This window comes from Theropithecus gelada, chromosome 19 (assembly GCF_003255815.1).
Source record: "Theropithecus gelada isolate Dixy chromosome 19, Tgel_1.0, whole genome shotgun sequence".
NCBI lineage: Eukaryota > Metazoa > Chordata > Mammalia > Primates > Cercopithecidae > Theropithecus > Theropithecus gelada.
In genome coordinates this window covers 8,644,565-8,667,887 of record NC_037687.1, presented here as the reverse complement: position 1 = coordinate 8,667,887, position 23,323 = coordinate 8,644,565, and the positions used below count along the sequence as shown (strand labels likewise).

The following is a 23,323-nucleotide window of genomic DNA, read 5'->3' as shown; positions in this document are numbered from 1 at the left end:
TCAAAATATGAGGACATTTATAAAAAGGATGATTTGAGCTTTCTTACATTAGTAACAAATTTAAAATTAAATTGACTGGCAACCAGATGTGTTTTGAGCAGTGGGATTTTTTTTCCCCATTTGGAAGAATATTAAGCAACAACTTATAAATTGAAGGGTAGGGCACTGGTTTCCAAAACGATTGTCCTCTGCACCTTGCCTCCTGTATTAGTCCGTTTTCACACTGCTATAAAGAACTACCTGAGAGTTTTCACACTACTTTAAATAACTTCCTGAGACTGGGTGATGTATAAAGGAAAGAAGTTTAATTGACTCACAGTTCTGCGTGGCGGGGGAGGCCTCAGGAAACTTACAATCATGGTGGAAAGCAAAGGGAAAGCAAGGCACGTCTTACATGGCTGCAGGAGAGAGAGAGAAGAGGTAAGCGTCAGACTTTTAAACCATCAAATCTCATGAGAACTTACTGTCAGAACAGCAAGAAGGAAGTCGAATCCCATGATTCAGTCACCTCCTTCCTGGCCCCTCCTCTGACATGTGGGGATTATTACAACTGGAGATGAGAGCTGGGTGGGAGAGACACAGAACCAAACCATGTCACCTCCTAATAGGAATTAACTTTGATTCTTAAAACTTCTGTGAAATAACAATGTGGTGATTCATATTGCAGAGAATCATGTTAAGTAATCTTGTATTAAATGGCGGGGTTTTTACTGATTGTGTGTGTGTGTGTGTGTGTGTGTGTACCTTTTCATTCTAGCTTTCCTGCAACACTCTTGAGGGAATGTTTACTTATCATGCAATAGATATTATTTGAGTACACAGTTTATGGAGACCAACCATCCTCATTTATTCAGTACCAAGGGATTTGCTAGGGCACAGGACATCCAGTGTTCAAACCGGGACAATCCTTGGCAAACCAGGTCACCTCCATGAGTCAGGTCCTGGGTCAGATGCACGGGGACCCTAGAGGACCTGAAATGGCCCCTGTCCTACCTCCGTAAAGTTTACCTTCTAACAGGGAAGATGAATGTTAAACGATGAATGACAGGAGTGATGTGTGAGCTTGGCACAAGTGAACTTGATCAGAGGGAACAGGGAAGCTTTCTTGGGAAGGATATTTAGCTTGAGAGCTTAAGTTGTTATAGAACCGAACTGGGGTCTTGTCACCTGGTGGTACAGTGAAACCAGATGTCTATATTGAGGGTTGCTGCATCAGATAGAAAAGCTTTTATTGCAGAACACTAAGCAAAGAGGACCAGACCATTAATTGTTCAAATCCTGGCCTTCCCAGTGGCTGTTAGGCAAGGAATTTTTTTTTTTTTTTTTTTTTTGGAGACGGAGTCTTGCTCTGTCACCCAGGTTGGAGTGCAGTGTCGCAATCTCAGCTCACTGCAATCCCCGCCTCCCAGATTCAACCAATTCTCCTGCCTCAGCCTCCTGAGTAGCTGGGATTACAAGCGCCCCCCACCACACCTGGCTAATTTTTGTATTTTTGGTAGAGACAGGGTTTCACCATGTTGGCCCAGCTGGTCTTGATCTCCTGACCTCGTGATCCACCCCTCTCAGCCTGCCAAAGTGCTGAGATGGTACAGGCATGAGCCACCATGCCCGGCCTTTTTTTTTTTTTTTTTTTTTTTTTCAATCAGACAGAATATCACTTGGTCTCCCAGGCTGAAGTGCAATGGTGCGATCTCAGCTCATTATAACCTCCGCCTCCCAGGTTCAAGTGATTTTTCTGCCTTAGCCTCCCAAGTCCCTGGGATTACAGGCACATACCACCACACCCGGCAAATGTTTTGTATTTTTAGTAGAGGCAGAGTTTCACCATGTTAGCCAGGTTGGCCTCAAACTCCTGACCTCAGGTGATCCGCCCGCCTAGGCCTCCCGAAGTGCTGGGATTACAGGCGTGAGCCACCGCGCTCGGCTAGGCAAGGATTTCTGAAGGTAACGGTAAATTACAGAAAAGCAGAAGCTACAGGCAAAATCATAAAGCAATACATGGAGGTTAGACGCTGGTTTAGACCTAAAAGGGCAAGGATGTCTTGAAGCAGGAGCGTATGGTAGATTCAAAGATTTTCTGATTTGTAATTGGTTAAGGAAAAGAAGCTTTGTTTAAAAATTTAGAGTCAGTAGGAAAATGTGAACGGGCTGAGGGAAGTGACTTTCTCCAAGCCCCTCAGCAAGAAACTTAGCCCAAAGGACGCTGAAGCTCAGCCTTCACACCCCCCTCATCTGGGGTCTCTGAGCCAGCAGCTCCGTTTGGTGGGGGTCCTCAGTGGGAGTCCCAGCCTCTAAAGGCAACTCAGGGACGCATGTTAAGGCATTATCTTTAGTTTTCATGGGGAAAGCAAACATCTCTGGAACCTTAACTTCTTTGGCTGTTGGTTTAGGTTACTGTTACCTTCTTGTTTAACAAGTTCCTTATTTACTTTTGGGGCTAGCTGGCTGCCTGGAATTTCCCTTAAAGGAACTTCAAGATTTTGCTTTATTTTTCCATTTGGGGTTCACAGGCCCCTAAAAAAGGGAATTGCTGCTCCATCTCCAAGTCGGGGTCAGATGTAGCTAGTCATCGGGCTTGACTGGAGTGAGGGGACAGGGATATGTCCAAGAGAGCACTGCCTGTCAAGGAAGCTGCGTAAGGAAAGCCCCCGCAGCAGGAGAGAGGCTGCCATGCTCCCTGCACTGGGAACACAGGGATGGCTGAAGCTGAGACAAGAACAGGGAAAGAAGCCGGGCGTGGTGGTCACGCCTGTAATCCCAGCACTTTTGGAGACCAAGGCGAGTGGATCACCTGATACCAGAAGTTCTAGACCAGCCTGGCCAACATGGTGAAACCCCGTCTCTACTAAAATTACGAAAATTAGCTGGGTGTGGTGGCGCACGCCTGTAGTCCCGGCTGCTTGGGAGGCCGAGGCAGGAGAATTGCTTGAACCTGGGAGGCGAAAGTTGCAGTGAGCCAAGATCGCGCCACAGCACTCCAGAGCGTCAGAGTGAGACTCCTCAAAAAACAAAAACAAAAACAAAACGGAAAGAGGTGTGACCAAGACCGAGAGAGAGGCAGAACCAGGCGAGGCCTCACTTCAGACTCTGTTCTCAGGCCAGTGGGAATACACTGAAGAGTTGTGGGCCGGAGGGTGATGCGATTTGCATGTAGTGTAAGCATGTAGATAACAAGAACTTCAGGATTCAGAAGGAAGACATTTAAGAGGCAAAAGAGAAGGTGTTCGGAGGTAATTTAGGAATCAGATGATTGTGGCCTAAGCCTAAGTAATGGTCCTGGAGTAGGAAGGACATAGAAAGAAGAGACCTGGGAATTTAGAGCTGAGAAAATGTGATGCTGCTCGCTTTCCTCCATGCATTGGTCAGAGGGCTCAGAGCACTCTCTGTGCCCTAGCTCCTGTCTGTGCAAACCTGCAGGCAGCCTCCTTGGCCCAGGGCCATGTGCCCCGCCCTCATTCTGCCACTCACAGGGCCTCGCCTCTGCATCCTCAAGGAAGTCAGGCCTGTGCTTGTCTAGGCGCTGTCCAGCATGGTAGCCACTAGCCACATGGAGCTATTTCAGTTAAACCAATGAGAATGAAACACAATTGAAAATTCATTTTCGGGCTGGGCGTGGTGGCTCACGCCTGTAATCCCGGCACTTTGGGAGGCCGACGCGGGTGGATCACCTGAGGTCAGGAGGTTGAGACCAGCGTGGCCAATATGGTGAAACCCTGACTACTAAAACTACAAAAATTAGCGGAGGAGAGAGCTTCGAGCACAGACAGCTCCTCAAAAGCAGGCGGGTGGATCCCAGGCCAGAACTGCCCAGCAGGTCCTGTGGAGAAGGCAGGCAGCTCCTTGTCTGCGATGGGAGGAGGTGGGAGAGCGGGGTGCAGGTTGCAGTGCTGGCAGCAACACAGGAAAGTAGATTCCTCCTCGTGATCGTTACCCTGAGAAGCGGGATTGGGACTATCTGCTGAAAATGAGATGATTTGTTCGTCTCTTGCTGCCTAACAAATGATCTCAAACCTTAGTCACTTGAAAAAATGACCGTGTATCGTCTCTCACTGTTTTTGTGTTTCAGGAATTCAGGAGCGGCTTGGCTGGAAGGCTCTGGCTGGAAACTTGCAGAAGGCTGTCAGCTGGGTTCACATCATCCGAAGGCTCAACCGATACTGGGGGCCACTCCATGGCCTGCGAGTCAGAGCTGGCTGTCAGTGGGAGGCCTCAGTTCCTCTCCACATAGGCCTCTACACAGGGCCACTTGAGTATCTTCCCAGCACGGCAACTGGCGTCCCCTAGAGCAGCATCCAGGAGACCAAGGCGGAAGCAGCTTCAGTGCCTTCTAGGACCTGGCCCTGGAAGTCAACCCTGTACCCATCCGCGCTGTCTCCTCAGCCATATTCTACTGGTCACACAGGTCAGCCCTAATCCCGTGTGTGTGTCGGGTCTTCTACACAGGGTGTGAGCACCAGGAGGCTGGGATCGTCAGGGGCTCGTTAGGAAGCGGTTACCACAGAGGGGACAGGGGAGAAGGTGTGAGGTTTAAAGAGGGAGAGGAGGTTTGACGAGTGGGAAGCCACGCTGACCTGTGGGATCGCCCTGCAGGCTGAGGGTTCTTTTCACGTTGGTGACCGTGTTACTCCAGAGTGGCAGCGTCACAGCCCTTGCACAGGGTGGTCTGCCCGAATGTCCCCTGGAGCAAGTGGATGTTTGGAGTCACGCCTGGGCTGGCATGACGGTGTGGGGTGGGGAGGAGGAAATCAGCTGAAATGAGGGACAGTGACATCCAAGCTGGGTGAGGATGAAATCAAGAGATGGGGTGGCTGAGGCAGGAGAGGGGGTAACCAAGGCAGAGCATGGGTAAGAGAGGGGCTGAGTGCGGCAGGAGGGGGGTGACTGAGGCTGAGCACAGGCAGGAGGGGGATGACCAAGGGCAGGAGAGGGGGTAACTGAGGCAGAGCATGGGCAGGAGGGGGTGACCGAGGCAGGATCGGGGTGACTGAGGCAGGAGAGGGGCTGACCTAGGCAGGAGGCGGGTGACTGAGGTAGGGGGAGGTGACTGAGGCCTGTGTGTTGTCAGAGGACATGCGGTGACAGAAAAAATTAGTGAACACGGTGGAAGTTGAGGAGGGAGGTGGGTTCTGAGAGGGGAGTTTCTGAACGTTGTTCTGGGTGATGGGACAGTGCCCGGTGCTGATCAAGGCTGAGGGGGCGTGTGGAAACGTGTGGCTGATGAGGAGAGAAGGGTCAAAGGGCCCTGGAGCTGAGGAACTCCTGAGACTCTGGGGATCTCTGACATCCTCCAGGAGCTGGGACTGGAGGTGGGAGGAGTGATGGAGGCACCGGAGTCCCCAGGGAAGGAGGAAGTAGCCGGGATTGCGTTTGTGGATAGGAAGATCGTGCCGTGAGACTGTATGAAGCCAAGGTTCTCAAAGTGGGTGGGGCAGGGGGGTACCATCATTGTGTTGGGGACAGAGGAAGGCAAGTTTTCCATCAGGTGGCCCTGAATGATTGCCTGCTCAGCAAAATAAAGGCCCAGTGTGGAAGCCAGAACTTGCATTTGAAGGAGGATGGGAAGGATGGGCTGAGGAGGGCCCATCAGCAGCAGCCGGAGAGGGAGGCGGCCATGGAGACTTGGAGCGTTCCCGTTTCTTCCAGAGCTCCGTCCCGAGAGCGCTGTGGAATAAGGGAGGAGCGTCCTGCTTCCCGGCTGCCCTGTTGCTGTCGGAGTCACAGGATGGCGGCCGTCGTCCTGCCCCCGACTGCTGGTGAGTTGTGGGGTCCTGGCATTTCTCAGAGTCCAGGCTTGAAAGGTTCTGACCTACAGCATGGGACTGGAGGGGGTTGGGCAGAGCAGGTGAGGCAGGAGTGGAGCCCCAGGGCCCAGAGGTCCTCGGTGTCTGATTGGGCGGCTCTTGGGATTTGGGACTTAGGCGTTTGGATGTCTGTGGATGTCGCCTCTGTGGTGAATGTGCTGGAACTTTTGAATTCTCCCTTTAGTTCTTTCTGTGAACCTGATAAAAACACAGTGACACCCTTGGAACTTCGGTTTCCTCATCTGTGAAGTGGGAATCATCCCTTCCCCAAGTGCAGTCAGACCTTGAGCCCTGTTTTTGGTTGGTGAGACAGAGCTGTGTTCGGGTATCTTAGGAGAGCTGTGGGTAGGTGTTTGCGTGGAGTGTGGGTCGGCGCTGTGTGGGTGCCTCATCCATGTGTGTGTGGGAGGTGAATATGGTTGATCATGGGCAGATCTGTGGGCGTTAGACAAGCTTGGGACTCGTTTCTCCTCCTCCAGCTCCATCTTCCCCGTTCCCAGCCTCTCAGCAAAAAGGACACACAGAGAGCGGAGAGCTGGTTGATGAGCTCCTGACAAGCTGGCTACGGGTGAGTAGGATGCTCCTATTCCCAAGTCATTACTCCTTTGACTAGAAGGTTAGACTTGGTACCTTCCAGCAGCCTGGAGCCTCATGGCCAAACCAGGTCCTCAGGCATCCCAGGATTTCCAGGCATCTGATGGAGGGTGAGGGCTGCCCAGAAAATGTCAGTGTGTGTCAATGTTTACTACAGGTTCAGAGCCCCCTCCAGGGTCCCTAAGTACATCACGTGCTCCTGCGAGTTTTAAGGGAAAGCCAGGTAAAGACATGACAATGTTCTAAGCCCAAGCGATGAATGAAGGCCATACGGAAATCATTCATTCACTTACCAAGTATTTCTCTGATTTCTGCCGTGTCACGGGCCCGTGCTCCCCTGGAGACTGAGGGAAGCGAGGTCACAGGAGCGCCCAGTCTGAGAGAAAAGACAGTTGCTCTGTGGTACTGGGCACTGGGCCTGGGAGTGGCCTAAGGAGACAAGCATTGAGGGCTGAGCTCAGAAGCCAGGGAGGGGAGCTCGGAACCCCACCCCACATCTCGCGCTCAGGTTTCCCTGGCCCTGGCTTTGTTCTGCTGGCCCCTCTTCCTGTGCACGTTGGTGGGGGTGGTCCTTGGCTAAGCCGTGATGTCTGCAATGCCTTAGGGCTTGGTGACCTTCGAGGATGTGGCCGTGGAGTTCACCCAGGAGGAGTGGGCATTGCTGGACCCTGCCCAAAGGACACTGTACAGGGACGTGATGCTGGAGAACTGCAGGAACCTGGCCTCGCTGGGTAAGCCTGACATCATTCCTGCATTTATTTAATGGCTCCGGTGGCAAGACTTGCCGGCTTTTCTTGTTTTTTTTATTGTGGTAAAATCCATACAACATAAAATTCACCATTTTAACCGTTCGAAGATGTCCAGTCCAGTGGTTTTTAATATATTCATAGTATTGTGCAACCATCAACACTATCTAATATCACAACATTTTCATCACCCTCAAAGAAACCTCGTCCCTCTGAAGCAGCCAGTCCCTACCTACTGCTGCTGGTAACCACTCATGTGGTTTCTGTCTTTAGGAATTTGCCTATCCAGAACATATCATATAAATGGAATTATAAAATACATTACCTTTTGTGTCTGACTTCTTTCATGTAGCACAGTGTTTTAAAAGCTTAGCTATGGGCCGGGCGCGATGGCTCACACCTGTAATCCCAGCACTTTGGGAGGCCGAGGCGGGCGAATCACGAGGTCAGGAGTTCAAGACCAGTCTGACCAACATGGTGAAACCCCGTCTCTACTAAAAATACAAAAATTAGCCGGACATGGTGGTGCACTCCTGTAATCCCAGCTAGTCAGGAGGCTGAGGCAGGAGAATTGCTTGAACCAGGAGGCAGAGGTTGCAGTGAGGCAAGATCGCATCATTGCACTGCAGCCTGGGCAACAGAGCACGACTGTGTCTCAAAAAAAAAAAAAAAAAAAAGCTTACCTATGTTGTATGTTGTCCCAGCGCTTCATTCCTTATGACTGAATAATATTACATTGTATGGACATACCACATTTTGCCCAATCCATTTTTCTATTAATAAACATTTCAGTTGTTTCCACTTTTTGACTATCAGGAATAATGCTATAATACTATGAATTTTTGTGTACAAGCTTTTGTTTAAATGCCCACTTTGCATTTTCTTGGGTATATACTAGGAGTGGAAGGCTAGGTCTGTGTTTAGCTTCTTAAGGAACTGCCAGACTTTTCCACAGCAGCTGCACCATTGCACATTCCCACCAATGCATGAGGGTTCCAGCTTCTCCACATCTTTCCAGCACTTGCCTTTTTGATTATAGTCATACCAGTAGGTGTGAAGTGCTATCTCGTTGTGTTTTGATTTGCAGTTTTGTAATGACAAATGACATGAGCATCTTTTCATGTACTTGCTGAGTATTTTTCTTTGGAAAAGTGTCTATTCAAGTCCTTTGCCCATTTTTGTTATTGTTGTTTGTTTGTTTGTTTGCTTGTTTTGACACAGAGTCTCCCTCTGTCACCCAGGCTGGAGTGCAATGGTGCAACGTGATCTCAGCTCACTGCAACCTCTGCCTTCCAGGTTCAAGTGATTCTCATTCCTCAGCCTCCCAAGTAGCTGGAATTACAGGCATGCGCCACCATGCCTGGCTGAATTTTTTTGTATTTTTTATAGACAGGGTTTCGCTGTGTTGATCAGGCTGGTCTCAAACTCCTGGCCTCAAGTGATCTGCCTGCCTTGGCCTCCCAAAGTGCTGGGATTACAGGTGTGAACTACCGCTCCCAACCCTCTGCCCATGTTTTATTTGGGTTGTTTATTTTTGTTGTCGGATTTTAAAAGTTCATTTTATATTCCGGATACCAAACCCTTATTCAAAAAACAATGCATAAGTGATTTCTCTATTATTTGGGTATCTTTTCATTTTCTTGATAGTGTCCTTTGATGCACAAAAGTTTTAATTGTGACCAGGCACGGTGGCTCATGCCTGTAATCCCAGCACTTTGGGAGGCCGAGACGGATGGATCACCTGAGGTCAGGAGTTCAAGACCAGCCTGGCCAACTTGGTGAAGCGCCATCTCTACTGAAAATGCAAAAACTAGCCGGGCATAGTGGCAGGTGCCTGTAATCCCAGCTACTCGGGAGGCTGAGGCAGGAGAATCGCTTGAACCTGGGAGGCAGAGGTTGTAGTGAGCTGAGATCCACTGTGCTCCAGCCTGGGCAACAGAGCAAGACTCCGTCTCAAACAACAAAAAAAGTTTTAGTTGTGATGAAGTCCATTGTATCTAGTTTTTCTTTTTTGTTTGTGCTCTTGGTGTGATACCTAAGAAACCATGGCTCAACTCAAGGTCATGAAGATTTACCCCTGTTTTCTTCTAAGAATTTTCTAGTGTTAACTCTTCCACTTAGCTGTTTGATAGATTTTGAGTGAATTTTGCATATTATGTAGAGAAAGGGCCAGCTTCATTCTTTGCATGTGTATATCCAGTTGTCTCACCACCTTTATAGAAGATATTGTTCTTTCCCCATCAAATGACCTTGGCATCCTTATTGAAATTCTGTGGCCATGCACACTGGAGTTTATTTACACACTCTCAGTTCTGTTCCATTGGTCTATATATCTCAAACTCCTGACCGTGATCCGCCTGCCTGGGCCTCCCAAAGTGCTGAGATTACAGGCGTGAGCCACCGCTCCTGGCTTCATTGGTCTGTATATCCATGCTTGGGTCAGTACCACACTGCTTTGATGATTGTTACATTGTAGTAAGTTTTGATAACAGGAAGTGTAAATCTTTCTACTTTGTTCTTCTTATTCAACACTTGTCTGTTCAAGATCCCTTGCAACACCATGAATTTTCAGATCAGTTTGTGCATTTCTGAAAGGAAAAAAAACTATCAGAATTTTGATAATGATTGTTTTACCTCTGTAGATAATTTTGGGTAGTGTTGTCACCTTAACCATATTAAGGCTTCCAATACATAACCTTTTAATTTTTTTTGAGACGGAGTCTCACTCTGTCGCCAGGCTGGAGTGCTGTGGCACAATCTCAGCTCACTGCAACCTCTGCCACCCAGGCTCAAGTGATCCTCCTGCCTCAGCCTCCCAAGTAGCTGGGACTACAGGCGCGCACCACCACGCCCAGCTAATTTTTGTATTTTTAGTAGAGACGGAGTTCCACCATGTTGGCCAGGATGGTCTCAATCTCTTGACATTGTGATCCACCCACCTCTACCTCTCAAAGTGCTGGGATTACAGGTGTAAGCCATCATGCCCAGCCCTGTTACTCATTTTTAATTTCATTCCGTTGTCGTTAAGGAAGATACTTTGTAGGAATTCATTGTTTTTAAATTTAGTGAGACTTTTTTTATAGCCTAACATATCATCTATCCTGGAGAATGTTCCATGTGCATTTGAGATGAATACGCGTTTTCTTGTTGGGTGATGTGTTCTTTATGTATCTGTTAGGTCTAGTTAGTTTATTGTTTAAGCTCTCTGTTTCCTTTTTATCGTCTAATATGTTGTTCTACCCATTATTGAAAGTGGAGTATTGAAGTCTCAAGCGATTATTGTAGAACTTTCTATATCTTCCTTCCATTATGCCAGTTTTTACTTCATACATTTTGGAGTTCTTATTAGGCACATATGTGTTTATAATTGTTACATTTTCTCCATAAATTGATGCTTTATACATCTATAATGTCTTTCTCTATGTTTTATAACAATTTTTATTGAATGAAATCTTTTTCCATTCTTTCACTATCAACCATATTTGTGTCTTTGAATGTAAAGAAAGTCTCTTATAGACAGTATGTACAGATGCTCCACAACTTTGATGAGCTTATGTCCCAGTAAAGCCATTGTAAGTTAAAAATAGTATAAGTCAAAAATGCAAAACAATGAAAAAAGAAAAGTCAAAAATGCATTTAATTCACCTAACCCACTGAACATCATCAGTTAGCCTAGCCTACATATGCTCAGAACACTTACATTAGCCTACAGTTGGGCAAAATCATCTAACATAACAGGGTATTTTAAATACAGTATTGAATAGCTCAACAATTATAAATTATGTATTGAGTATGGTACTGAAAGTGAAACACAGAATGGTTGTAGGGTACTTGAAGTGTGGTTTCTCCTGAATGCGTATGACCTTTGCACCATCATAAAGTTAAAAAATCATACCATTGTATGCTGGGAACCATCTGTAATTGGGTTATTTTTTAAATCCATTCTGCCAAAATCCACCTTGCAATGATGTAATTACTGATAAAGAAGGAGCTACTTCTGCCTATTTACTATTTGCTATAGATAGCTATTTACTTTTTTCTATGTGTCATATCATTTTTGTTCCTCAGTTCTTTCATTGTTGTTTTGTGTTAGATATTTTCTAGCGGGCCATTTTGATTCCCTTCTCATTTCTTTTTATCCTTTTTAGTTATTTTCTTAGTGGTTGCCCTGAGAATTTTAATAAGCACTTTAATTTACAACAATCTAGTTTAATAGCAACTTAGTTTCAATAGTGTATAAAAACTTTGTTTTACTGTAGCTGTTTTGTTTAGTAATTTTGTCACAAATTACATCTGTATGCATTATGTGCCCATTAATGTAGATGTATAATCATTTATGCTTTTGTCTTTAAATTATGTAGTAATAAAAGAGAAGTTACAAACCAAAAACACATTGTCCGTGACTTTGATATTCACCTCTGTATTTACCTTTACCAGTGTTCTTCACCTCTCTCTGTGGATTCAAGTTACTATCTATTATCTTTTCATTTTGTCCTGAAGTCACCCTCAATCATTTTTTGTAGGGTAGATGTAATAGTGACAAACACTCAGTCTTTGTTTCTGGGAAGGTCTTCATTTCTTTGTTTCTGAAGGGGAGTTTTGCCAGACATAGAATTATTGGTTGCCATTTTTTCTCAACACTTTGAATATACCACTCCAGTGCTTGGTGGTTTCCATGGTTTCTATTGAGAAATTGGCTGTTAATCTTACCGAGGATCCTGTGTAACGTGATAGTTCACCTCCCTCTTGCTGTTTTTAGGATGCTGCCTTTGTCTTTCAACAGCTTGATTAATATGTGTTTGATGCCGGGTGCAATGGCTCACGCCAGTAATCCCAACACTTTGTGAGGCTGAGGCAGGAAGACCCCTTGAGGCCAGGAATATGAGACCAGCCTGGGCAACGTAAAGAGACCCTGTCTCTACAAAATATTTAAAAATTAGCCAGATGTGCTGGTGCACACCTGTGGTCCCAGCTTCTTGGAAGGCTGAGGTGGAAGGATTGCTTGACTCCAGGAGATGAAGGCTTCTGTGAGCCATGATCACACCACTGTACTCTCGCCTGGGTGACGGAATAAGACCCTGGCTCAAAAAATGTGTGTGTGTGTGTGTGTGTGTGTGTGTTTCAGTATGAATCTCTATTTTTTCAAATTTATTCTACTTGAGTTTCTTGAGCTTCTTGGATTTGTACATTTGTGCCTTTCATCCCATTTTAGGAAGTTTCTAGCCATTATTTCTTCAACCTTCTCACCCCTTTCTCTCTCTTCACATCTCTGTCTTCTCCACATCATATATATGTTTGATGGTATCCCACAGGTCTCAGGCTCTGTTCATCTTTTTTAAAATTCTCTCTCTCTCTTTCTCTCTCTCTGTCTGTATCTTTGAGACAGGTTCTCACTCACTCTGTCAGGCTGGAGTGCAGCGGAGTGATTGTGGCTTACTGCAGCCTTGACCTCCTGGGCTCAAGTGATCCTCCCATCTCAGCCTCCCAAACAGGGAGGCATGACCATAGACGTGTATCACCACACCCAGCTAATTTTTTTATTTTTTGTAGAGTCAGGATCTCACTATATTTCCCGGGCTGGTCTTCAGCTCCTGGATGCAAGCAGTCCTCCTGCCTCGGCCTCCCAAAATGCTGGGATTACAGACATGAGCCACTGTGCCTGGCCTCTCTCTTTTTTCTGCTCCTCAGACTGGATAATATCAGTTGTCCTATCTTCATGGTCACCAATTTTGTCTTCTGCTTGCTCAGATATGTTCTGAATGTTTCATTTCAGCTATTGTACTTTTCAACTCAAATTTTTTTATTTGCCTTCCTAAAGTTTCTCTTTATGTTTTCCATTTTTTTGTATTTTTTTCATATGCCATAGTTGTACCTATTTTGCTGTTTTTCATTTGATGAGAATTTGTACTCATGGTTTCCTTTAGTTCTTTATATATATTTCTTGTACATATTTTAGCAGATTTAAAATGGTTGACTTATTTTACTTGTCTAGTGAATTTCAGGATTTGAACTTCTGAAGGGACAATTTCTACCAGCTTCATTTGTCTTGTAATGGGCCCAACGTTTGTTTCCTTGCTTGCCTCATAATTATTTTGTGGAAACTACACATTTGGAATATTATAATATAGCAATTTGGGAATGAGACTTTTCCTCATCTCCAGAGTTTGTTTTGCTTATTGTTGTTGGTATTGTATGTATCGATAGAACATATGACAGTTCTAAAGTTAGTTCTGAAATAGAACTCTGATATATTCTAAAGTTCTAGAATATTATATATTGTAAACTCTTGTTAGGATAGACAGTAGTTCTATTTCAGAACTAACTTTGTAATGTCTGTATCTGCCCTGTGTGGCCACTGATAGCGTAATGGTCATATAGTGATTTGACGGCCTGGAACAAGAAAGGAGAAAACTTCCAGTCTTTTTACATGGGCTCTGCGTGTACGTAGGGACATGCCTTTAATACTTAGATAGGCAGTTAACTCTGCCTTGACCTTCATTTCTGGCATGTGCAGAGCCTGAAGGTCACCAAAAGGTGAGGTTTTTGTGCCTTCCAAGTATTTTCTGGGCATGCTTCCAGCCCTGAGTATGTGCTTGGAATTACAGGTTCTTAAGAATATGAGGAAGATTTTCAAAGTCCTACTCCCCAAACATCTTTTTCCCCATTTTTCCTTTCAGGTTTTTTGGTTAGTCTTTTGTTTGCTTCTACTGTCTTCTCTTGCCTCAGGCAGTACTGACTAATACATTTGCCCTCACATGTGTCGATCACATGTGTTCCAGGTAACCAGCTCAGTCCCTGAAAGAATTTGGAGTTAGATAAATAAAGGCAACCCTTTGAGCCAGTCCTTCAGGGAACCACCAGCTAGGCCAGGAAAAGCAACCACGGAGTAAGGTCTATTCTGCTCCCTGCAAGTACTAGGAATCCAGGCTGTTGTCTTCAAGGCTGTAGACAAAGCAGGGGGAAAGAGGTCCATTTAAAGTATCGTAAAGCTCTCTTACCCAGATTCAGCCGGGTTTTCTGAGAAGGCATGCTCCTGATGGCTGTGGACTTTGGATACATTTCCACAATTCCAATAAAGTTGATTCTGACCGCTTTTGCCAGTTTCCTCACTGTTTTTGTGGAGGGATGAACGTCTGGAACTCGCTCCACCACCACTGTCACCGTCATCACTTCTCTTAAGTTTTCTTAAGCACCTCTGTGTTCCCAGGTCTGTGCAGGGGCTTGGGAGTACAGTGGTGAATGGGGCCGTACGGCCCCACCCTCATGGGCTGTCTCTAATTCCTGCCTTACGAACTGAAGATCTGTTTCTTGTCCTGACTTTATATTCTTCATGGTTAAAAGTGTCGGGGCCTCCGAAGTGTGCATTTGAACTCAGGCATGGGCTTCTGGAGCTGCTTATGCCCTGTAACCCTGAATATCTAGTTGAATATGCTTGCATTTTTGTTCCCTGTGAGAGTTACCGTATGCACTAGAATTAAGGTGTAATTGGCAGGGAGCAGTGGCTTACACCTGTAATCCCAGCACTTTGGGAGGCCAACGTGGGTGGGTCACAAGGTCAGGAGATCGAGACCCGCCTGGCCAACATGGTGAAACCCTGTCTCTACTAAAAATATAAAAATTAGCCAGGTGTGGTGGCTAGTCCCAGCTACCCAGGAGGCTGAGGCAGGAGAATCGCTTGAACCTGGGAGGCGGAGGTTGCGGTGGGCCGAGATCATGCCGCTGCACAGAGCAAGACTCCATCTCAAAAAAAAGAAAAAAAAAGTGATTATTTCACCGTTCCTAAAGTCACACTTTTCCATCTTCAGAAATGTTGGCATTTGTTTCATGGAGTTGGTTGTCCCCAGCACCGTTCCCTATATCATGTGTACGTTTTCCATAAATAGGGTGTCGTGTTAATAAACCCAGTCTAATATCCCAGTTGGAACAAGACAAGAAGGTGATGACAGAAGAAAGAGGAATTCTACCAAGCACCTGTCCAGGTGAGCACCAGGCAGATATGAGCCCTTGTGAGAAATACCTCTGGCCAGTGACTTGGGGGTTGGGAGTATTACATTAGTTAATGTCAATCAGGGAACTTCGTAAAATGCCCTGTTCCTGCCAAAGATGCACAAGAACATTTGGTATGAGCTTCCTCATGTCCTTTCTTTTCTCTCTGACTCTCTCATCATCATCTCATACTTCCCTTCGGGCTCAGGGAAGAAACAAAGATGCAACTCTTTTGAAAATTTCCGTCAAGTTCCTTCCCACTTTGCATTCCTGATCACTCCTCCTTTCGTCAATCTGTGATCAGTCTCAATTTGTCTAGAATCCTTTTTTAAAATTAATACCTAAAATTTTCATAACCAAATCCTCTTTGTTGCAAACATCCTCAAAAACCTTGATCCCTCAGAATCTGCCTTTACTCATGTGTGCACTTTTCCATTTGTTTTCTCCATCAACCTAAATTTCCTTTCATTTTGTTTCAGATTTGGAGACTCTACTTAAAGTCAAATGGTTAACTCCTAAGAAGCATGTTTTCAGAAAAGAACAGTCTAAAGGTGTAAAAACGGTAAGACTAACATGGGTGATTTCTGGTTCTCTACAGTAGGAGAATGCCCTAAGTTTAGAAAGGGCACAAAATAACCAGGAGAGGCATTAAGGGAAAGTGTCATTTATAATTGAGAATGCCGTGTCCCTGGAGAGACACTGTGAAAATTGTAAATATTTATAGAGAAATGTTGAGTTAGCTTCAAACTTATTTCTTCACTGAGAGTTCCCACAAGTAAATATTTCCTATCTGTGGCTCAGATATTGACTGTTGGGAACAAAACTTCATCCAGAAGTTATCAGAAAATGTTTTGTGAATCTGATAAGGACTTGTGGCAAAGCATCTATGTTTTTTAACTTGCTTAGCGCTAAAACTGGACAGAAACCATATACAACCACTGAAAGTAGCCAAAATATCGATTATAATAATGTAACAATTCCTGGGAGAGAAAATTCCTATGAGAACGCTAAGTATTTCAAATATTATAAATTATAGTTATCATTCGTCTCTTAATCCACAGGAAAGAAGTCATCGTGGAGTGAAACTCAATGAATGTAATCAGTGTTTTAAAGTCTTCAGCACAAAATCTAACCTAACTCAGCACAAGAGAATTCATACTGGAGAAAAACCCTATGACTGTAATCAGTGTGGGAAGTCCTTCAGTAGCAGATCTTACCTTACTATTCATAAGAGAATCCACAATGGGGAGAAACCCTATGAATGCAATCACTGCGGGAAAGCATTTAGTGATCCCTCATCCCTTAGACTGCATGTGAGAATTCACACCGGAGAAAAACCCTACGAATGTAACCAGTGTTTTCACGTCTTCCGCACCAGTTGTAACCTCAAAAGCCACAAGAGGATTCACACGGGGGAGAATCACCATGAATGTAATCAGTGTGGAAAAGCTTTCAGCACAAGGTCCTCCCTCACTGGGCACAATAGCATTCATACAGGGGAGAAACCTTATGAATGTCACGATTGTGGGAAAACCTTCAGGAAGAGTTCCTATCTGACACAGCACGTAAGAACTCATACTGGAGAAAAACCCTATGAATGTAATGAGTGTGGGAAATCCTTCAGCAGTAGCTTTTCTCTTACTGTGCACAAGAGAATACATACCGGAGAGAAACCCTACGAGTGCAGTGACTGTGGAAAAGCCTTTAATAATCTCTCAGCTGTGAAGAAACACTTAAGAACTCACACTGGAGAAAAACCCTATGAATGTAATCATTGTGGGAAATCCTTCACAAGTAACTCCTACCTTTCTGTACACAAAAGAATACATAATAGGTGGATATGAATTAACTGCGGGAACTTCTGGGGGAAAGCACTCATTGATCTTTCATCCCTAAGATAGTTTGAGAGAGCTCACACTGGATGTATAAGTTATTTGTTGCAGCATAACAAATGATCCCCCAAAACTTTGTGGCCACAAACACCAAACATTTATTATCTCACAATTTCTACAGGTCAGGAATTCAGGAACAGCTTATCTCTGTAGTTACATGGCAGGATCTCTCATGCCCTTACTTACAGTCAAGATGTCAGCCAAAGCTGCGGCCATCTAACATCTTTACTGATGAACAGTCCACTTCCAAGATGACTCATTCACATGCCTGGAAAGTTGGTGTTGGTTGTTGTCAGGGGACATTCAGTCATTACCATGCAGGCCTCTCCACATAGGCCTCTTTACAAGGCCGAGTTCCTTTATGATTTGGCAATAAGTTCTCCCGAAGGTTAGTGATCCAAGAGGTGACCAGTACAGAGGCCAAAATGACTTTTATGACCTATCCTCAGGAGGACTGCTAAGCTTTCGCTTATTTCCTATTGTGTTGGTCTCACAACACACCAATCCTGATACAATGTGAGAGACGACAGAAGGAAACAGATCACTCAGAAACATCTGGGAAACTTGCCATGGAATTAATGAAGTAAAGCCCTCAGCACATCATCTTTTTAATCTAATCAATATGAAATAGCATTCAGTAACTCCTATTAATTCACTCTGAAGAGAAACCTTTTGAGGACAATCTGTGTGGTAAAGCTCTCAGCTCAAACTCTCACCCTCATGGGCCCAGAAGGCTATGTACTGAGAGAATCCTGAAGAATGGAACAGCTGTAGGAAAGCCTTCAGTGCTATCAGCAGGGATTCATGTGACAGCTCACACTAAGAGAGAAAACCTGTGAAGGTCATCAGAGTGCAGAAGCCTTCAGGGACAGTCATCCCTTAAGACACACATTGGAAATCACACAATGGAACAACACTCAGAAATGCGGAATATCCTACAGCAAAAGTGTTTACATTTCTGAGCAAACTGTAATGTGGTATTCCGCAGTGACTATGGGAAAGCCTTGAATGTTCTCTCAGTTTTTAAGGGACTTGCGGATTAATTCTGGGGTGAATGCCCCATTGAACATCATCAATATTGGAGAGCTTTCCGATTTTCCACATTTGTTAGGAAACTTGTGAGCATTCACACTGCAGAGAAACTTGCAAATATAAAGAAAAAGCCTTCAGTGATGCCTCTGTGTTATGGAAAATATGGAACTTCTCCCTGGCTGCAAAACCTATGAGTATATTAATATTGGAATATTTTTCAGTGATTCTTCTCTTTCTTGTATATGAGAGAACTTACATGGAGAAACCCCTAGGAATGCAATCAGTATTAGGATGCCTCAGCCTCAACTCTTCACTGAGTGGCCACAATTTTCACTGGGAACAAAAAGTATGATAACTGTTTTGAGTGTGGGATTTCCTACATCAGTGTCTCATCTGTAGATTGGACAGCTAGCTCATTAACTTTTTAGTCTTTTTTCTTTTAACATAAACATGTGTATAGCTGTTCCCTAAAATTAACATTAACTTATATTTCATAATTTTAATGCAATGTATTTATTATAATTTGCTTGTTAAAGACATATTGCATATTCAAAAAGTTATTTCCAAATACCTTCTGAGTGATTCGGTTTATCATAATGGAAATTAGTATTTGTAATACACGTTTTTCTAATTTAATGGTGTTTTTGTCAGAGCACATGAGCTTTATGATACTGATTATTTTCTCTTGATATGCCAAATATGTTGGCTTCTTTCCCAGTGTCCATTCTCCTCCATTTATTTGCTTAAAGAAAGAAACATGTTCAAGTTGTCTGTGAATGGTATCGAATGTTCTCAATCTTAGAGTTTTTCTTGAAGCCCAGGCAAGTTTTTTCCCACTCCCCTGTCAATGAGAAGTAAGTAGAAGTCACTGTGGGGAACATCTCCTGGCTCGTTCTCACTTATTTTCCATTCATCTCACCCATTCTGTCTCTTGGAAGGTGGCCTCAAGGTCTAGAGTTTGAAGAACTTCTTTATGACCATGATGACAGAAACCAAAAGTGCAGCCAAAAATCACAATGCTCTGGACTCTCCAAGAGCCTCCGATTGGCTGCATCTGCTCTGAACTCCTTATTGTTACACTTCTTACGTGACTGAAAGAAACCCCTAACGATCATGAGCTCAGGAGATCAAGACCATCCTGGCCAACATAGTGAACCCCTGTCTCTACTAAAAATACAAAAAAATTAGCACAGCATGGCAGCACGCACCTGTAGTCCCAGCTACTTGGGAAACTGAGGCAGGAGAATTGCTTGAACCTAGGAGGCGGAGGTTGCAGTGAGCCGAGATCGCGCTACTGTACTACAGCCTGATGACACAGCAAGACTCCGTCTCAAAAAAAAAAAAAAAAGACACAACTGATTGAAGCCAACATGATCTGTTGTTTGTTTTTGAGGTGGTGTTCTGTTAACTTCCAGCAGGATGCAGAATCTAACTGGTAAACCTATAAATTGGTCAAATTTTACCCATGTTGTTTCTTTGAAAACAATGTATATTCTCTAATATTTGGATATAGGGTATATGCACATTAATGCAACTTAATTGTATTTCCAAGTACAGTACATATGTTCAGATTTCTTTTTCTAACCTTATTTAGTGATTGAGGTGTGGTAAACTCTTCCATTATGTTTATGTATTAACATATTGTAATTTTGTGATTTTTATATATTTTGATGTTATGTAACTAGATGCATAAGGATTATGTATTTTCTTCTGTATTGTTCCTTTTTACGTGGAGATGATATTTTTACATGGCAAAGTATTGTAATGCATTAATAATAAATGGTCAAACATTTATTTATTTATTTATTTATTGAGATGGAATTTTGGTCTTGTCACCAAGGGTGGAGTGCAATGGTACGATCTTGGCTCACTGCAACCTCCGCCTCCCAGGTTCAAGTGATTCTCCTGCCTCAGCTCCTGAGTAGCTGGGATTACAGGTGCCCACCACCACGCCCGGCTAATTTTTTTGTATTTTTAGTAGAGACAGGGTTTCACCATGTTGGCCAGGTTGGTCTTGGAACTCCTGATATAGTACTTTCCATAGGTCAGGGCCCCTTCTAAATGCCATATAAATATTAACTGAGTGTGCATTATAAACATAAGTATGTAATGTTATTATCTCCAGTTTACAGATGAGAAAACTGGTATGATACACTTAAGTTACTCGTCTGCATTCACTGACTGGTAAATGGTAGAGCCAAGATCTGAACCCAGACAGTCCATGCACTTAACCACTACTCTGTTTGCAGAGTATGTTCTATGTGCCAGGCAAAGTTTTGCCGTTGAAATACTTCATCCTTATGGAGGAGGAACAGATTATAGAAAAATCAAGAAAGTATGGTATTATAGAGTTATGAAAAAAAGCATTTTAGGAGAGTTAAGGGGGTTGGGAATAATTTTATATAGACGAGGAAAAGAAGGCCTCTTGGTAAGGATTATTTGAGCAGAGATCTCAACAAGTTGGGACAGTGAGTCATAAGAATTTGTCTTGCACGAGTCGTGTTGGCATGCAAAGGCCCACAGCAAGGAGACCAATACAGCTGGAGTGGAACAAAGCAGGTGATTGGGAGCAGTAGAAGATGATGTGGTCAGAGACATGGTGGATCCTGATCTTGTTGGGTTTTCTGAGGCGTTGTTAGGACTTTTCCTTATTTCAGTGAGTTGGCACAGCAGTCAGAGTCCCAGCAGGAACTCGGGTTGGCACCCACAGACTAGGACAATTCACGTAGAGGTTTCATAAAGGGTCTACGCACAGTGCTGTGGACAGGATCCAGGGAAACCACAAAAGGTTGTAAAGCACCCAGTAGCTGAGCAGGGCAGAGCTCTTTTAACACCCCAGAGCTTGAAGGGATGAAGGGAGGGAGCAACTGAATCTGGAGAGGAGAGGAGAGGGCTGCATTCCAGGAGCTGAGGGTAGGTCAGTCAGGGATAGCATCCAGCCCCAGGTCCTCCTGCAGGAAACAGCCAGGGTCAGACCTCACTCTCCTTCATGCTTCTGATCTCATGCCCGGCCTCCCCATTAGCCAAACCAAAGCAAAAGCCATAAGACAAGGAAGCCTATCAATGTCATTCATAGAGGAGGTAGATTTATTGAGACAATGGAAGATACTCAGTATCGTTCACCCCTTTGCTTCTCAGAATCTACTTTTGCCCATCACTTGGCAGGAAGGTTCATATCTTTGCCCAGGAATTCCATCAGCTGCTGTGCTACCCTGGGGTGCGGTCAATGCATTGATACCCCTACCTGAAGTCTAAAATAGTTGGCAACACCAGTGTTCTCCGTATAGGATGGGGGATGGGGCTGCTGCGGGGAAAGCTGAAGAAATAATTAATCTAAAAGGCCTGGTTTCCAGAGGGGACACTTCTACCAAGAAGCACAGTGAGAGTCCCATCAGACATTAAACTGTGACTGCTGGCCGGGTGTGGTGGCTCATGCCTGTAATCCCAGCACTTTGGGAGGCCGAGGTGGGCAGATCACAAGGTCAGGAGATCAAAACCATCCTGGCCAACATGGTGAAATGCCATCTCTACTAAAAATACAAAAATTACCTGGGCGTGGCAGCATGTGCCTGTAATCCCAGCTACTTGGGAGGCTGAGGCAGGAGAATTGCTTGAACCCGGGAGGCAGAGGTTGCAGTGAGCCAAGATCATGCCACTGCATTCCAGCCTAGGTGATAGAATGAGACCCTGTCTCAAAAAAAAGAAAAAGTTATGTGCTACCATGTAGATGAACCTTAAACACATTATACTAAATGAAAGAAGGCTGACACAGTAGGTAGCATGTGGTATAAATTCATTTGTATAAAATATCTAGAACAGTTAAATCCACAGAAAGAGAAAGCAGATTGATGATGGCCGGTTGTGGTGGCTCATGCCTGTAATCAGCATTTTGGGAAACCGAGGTGGGTGGATCACCTGAGGTCAGGGGTTCGAGACCAGCCTGGCCAACATGGTGAAACCTTATCTCTCCTAAAAATAAAAAAAATACAAAAATTAGCAGGGCGTGGTGGTGCATGCCTGTACTCCCAGCTACTCGGAAATCTCAAGAGAATCACTTTAACTGGGAGGTGGAGGTTGCAGTGAGCTGAGATTGCGCCATTGCACTCCAGCCTGGATGACAGAGCCAGACTGTGCCTCCAAAAAAAAAAAAAAAAAAAGAAGAAGAAGAAAGAAGAAGGGGGGGAGGGAGGAAGAGGGAAGAGGGGGGGAAGGGAAGGAAGGAGATTGATGGCTGCATGATCTTAGAGGTGGATGCAGAGGGGATTTGGGGTTGATTACTTAATGGGTAAGAGTCTGATTTGGGGATGGCAAAAATGACTTGAACTAGAGACAGGTGACAGCTGAGGCATCGCTTCATGAATGTATGTACCAGATGCCGCTGATTTGTTCACTTTAAAATAATTTCTTATTATGTCAATTCCACCTTGATATAAAAAATTATTCTCAATTTGATATCAGAAAAAGAAAACTTAAAAGCAATAACACAAAGCAGTAAATCGATGGAGGAACATTTGTTTTTAGAATCATTTCTGTCCTGAAAAGCTAGTGTGTGATAACGATAGAATTTCAAAACAGCTCAACAATGATGATTTAATAAGAGGCTTGTGGACAATAGATTACCCGTGTGTAAAAGAATTTTGCTCGACTAACTTTTGAATTTAGGAAAACTCCTAAATATATTAGAAATAGTAATATATCATCAAGCTAATATTTAGACAATATAAAACTAACAAAACTCTGAGGAAGCAAGAAGAAAACAGAAGCTAAATCATTAGATATTAGATATTTGATCAAAATATGCACATTTACAGTGTCTATCAGGTGGTAAGTAAAATATAGAAATTAATTTAAAATACAGAAGGAGCTCAAACAACTCAATAGGACACAATCTTTTTTTTTCTTTTTTTTTCTGAGACAGAGTCTGTTGCCCAGTCTGAAGTGCAGTGGAACAATCTCGGCTCACCCCAAATTCCACCTCCCAGGTTCAAGTAATTCTCCTGCCTCAGCCTCCCGAGTAGGTGGCACTACAGGCGCCTGCCACCATGCCCAGCTAATTTGTGTGTTTTTAGTAGAGACTGGATTTCACCATATTGGCCAGGCTGGTCTTGAACGCTTGACCTCAGGTAATCCTCCCACCCCAGCCCCTCAAAGTGCTGGCATTACAGGCGTGAGACACCATGCTTGGCCCATTATGACAAAATCTAATAATTTGATTTTTTAAATGGGCAAAAGACATGAATAGATGTTTTGTTTAGTTTGTTTTGTTTTTTTG

The 23,323-nt window shown here is 44.2% G+C and overlaps 1 protein-coding gene across 2 annotated transcripts; it reads left to right on the top strand.

The window, feature by feature from the left end:
- The first annotated feature begins 4,069 nt into the window (after positions 1 to 4,069).
- ZNF558 (zinc finger protein 558) lies at positions 4,070 to 18,554 on the top strand. 2 transcript variants are annotated; one of them, XM_025369345.1, is made up of 7 exons: positions 4,070 to 4,402; positions 5,658 to 5,753; positions 6,281 to 6,369; positions 7,000 to 7,126; positions 15,025 to 15,120; positions 15,607 to 15,689; positions 16,189 to 18,554. In XM_025369345.1, exons 2-7 carry the CDS (start codon positions 5,723 to 5,725, stop codon positions 16,969 to 16,971), a joined length of 1,209 nt encoding a protein of 402 aa, XP_025225130.1. In that variant the 5' UTR covers positions 4,070 to 4,402; positions 5,658 to 5,722; the 3' UTR covers positions 16,972 to 18,554. The 2 variants fall into 2 exon arrangements, with proteins under 2 accessions (XP_025225130.1, XP_025225129.1); XM_025369344.1 differs by lacking the exon at positions 4,070 to 4,402 and having other exon boundaries at positions 5,486 to 5,753.
- The last annotated feature ends 4,769 nt before the right edge of the window (positions 18,555 to 23,323 follow it).

Bases quoted from the DNA above. Each gene is read 5' to 3' on its own strand.
- ZNF558 (XM_025369344.1), top strand. From the start codon at position 5,612: ATGGAGACTTGGAGCGTTCCCGTTTCTTCCAGAGCTCCGTCCCGAGAG. The intron at 5,754-6,280 runs GTGAGTTGTGGG...CTCCTCCTCCAG, and splicing joins CGTCCTGCCCCCGACTGCTG to CTCCATCTTCCCCGTTCCCA. The intron at 15,690-16,188 runs GTAAGACTAACA...CTTAATCCACAG, and splicing joins AGTCTAAAGGTGTAAAAACG to GAAAGAAGTCATCGTGGAGT.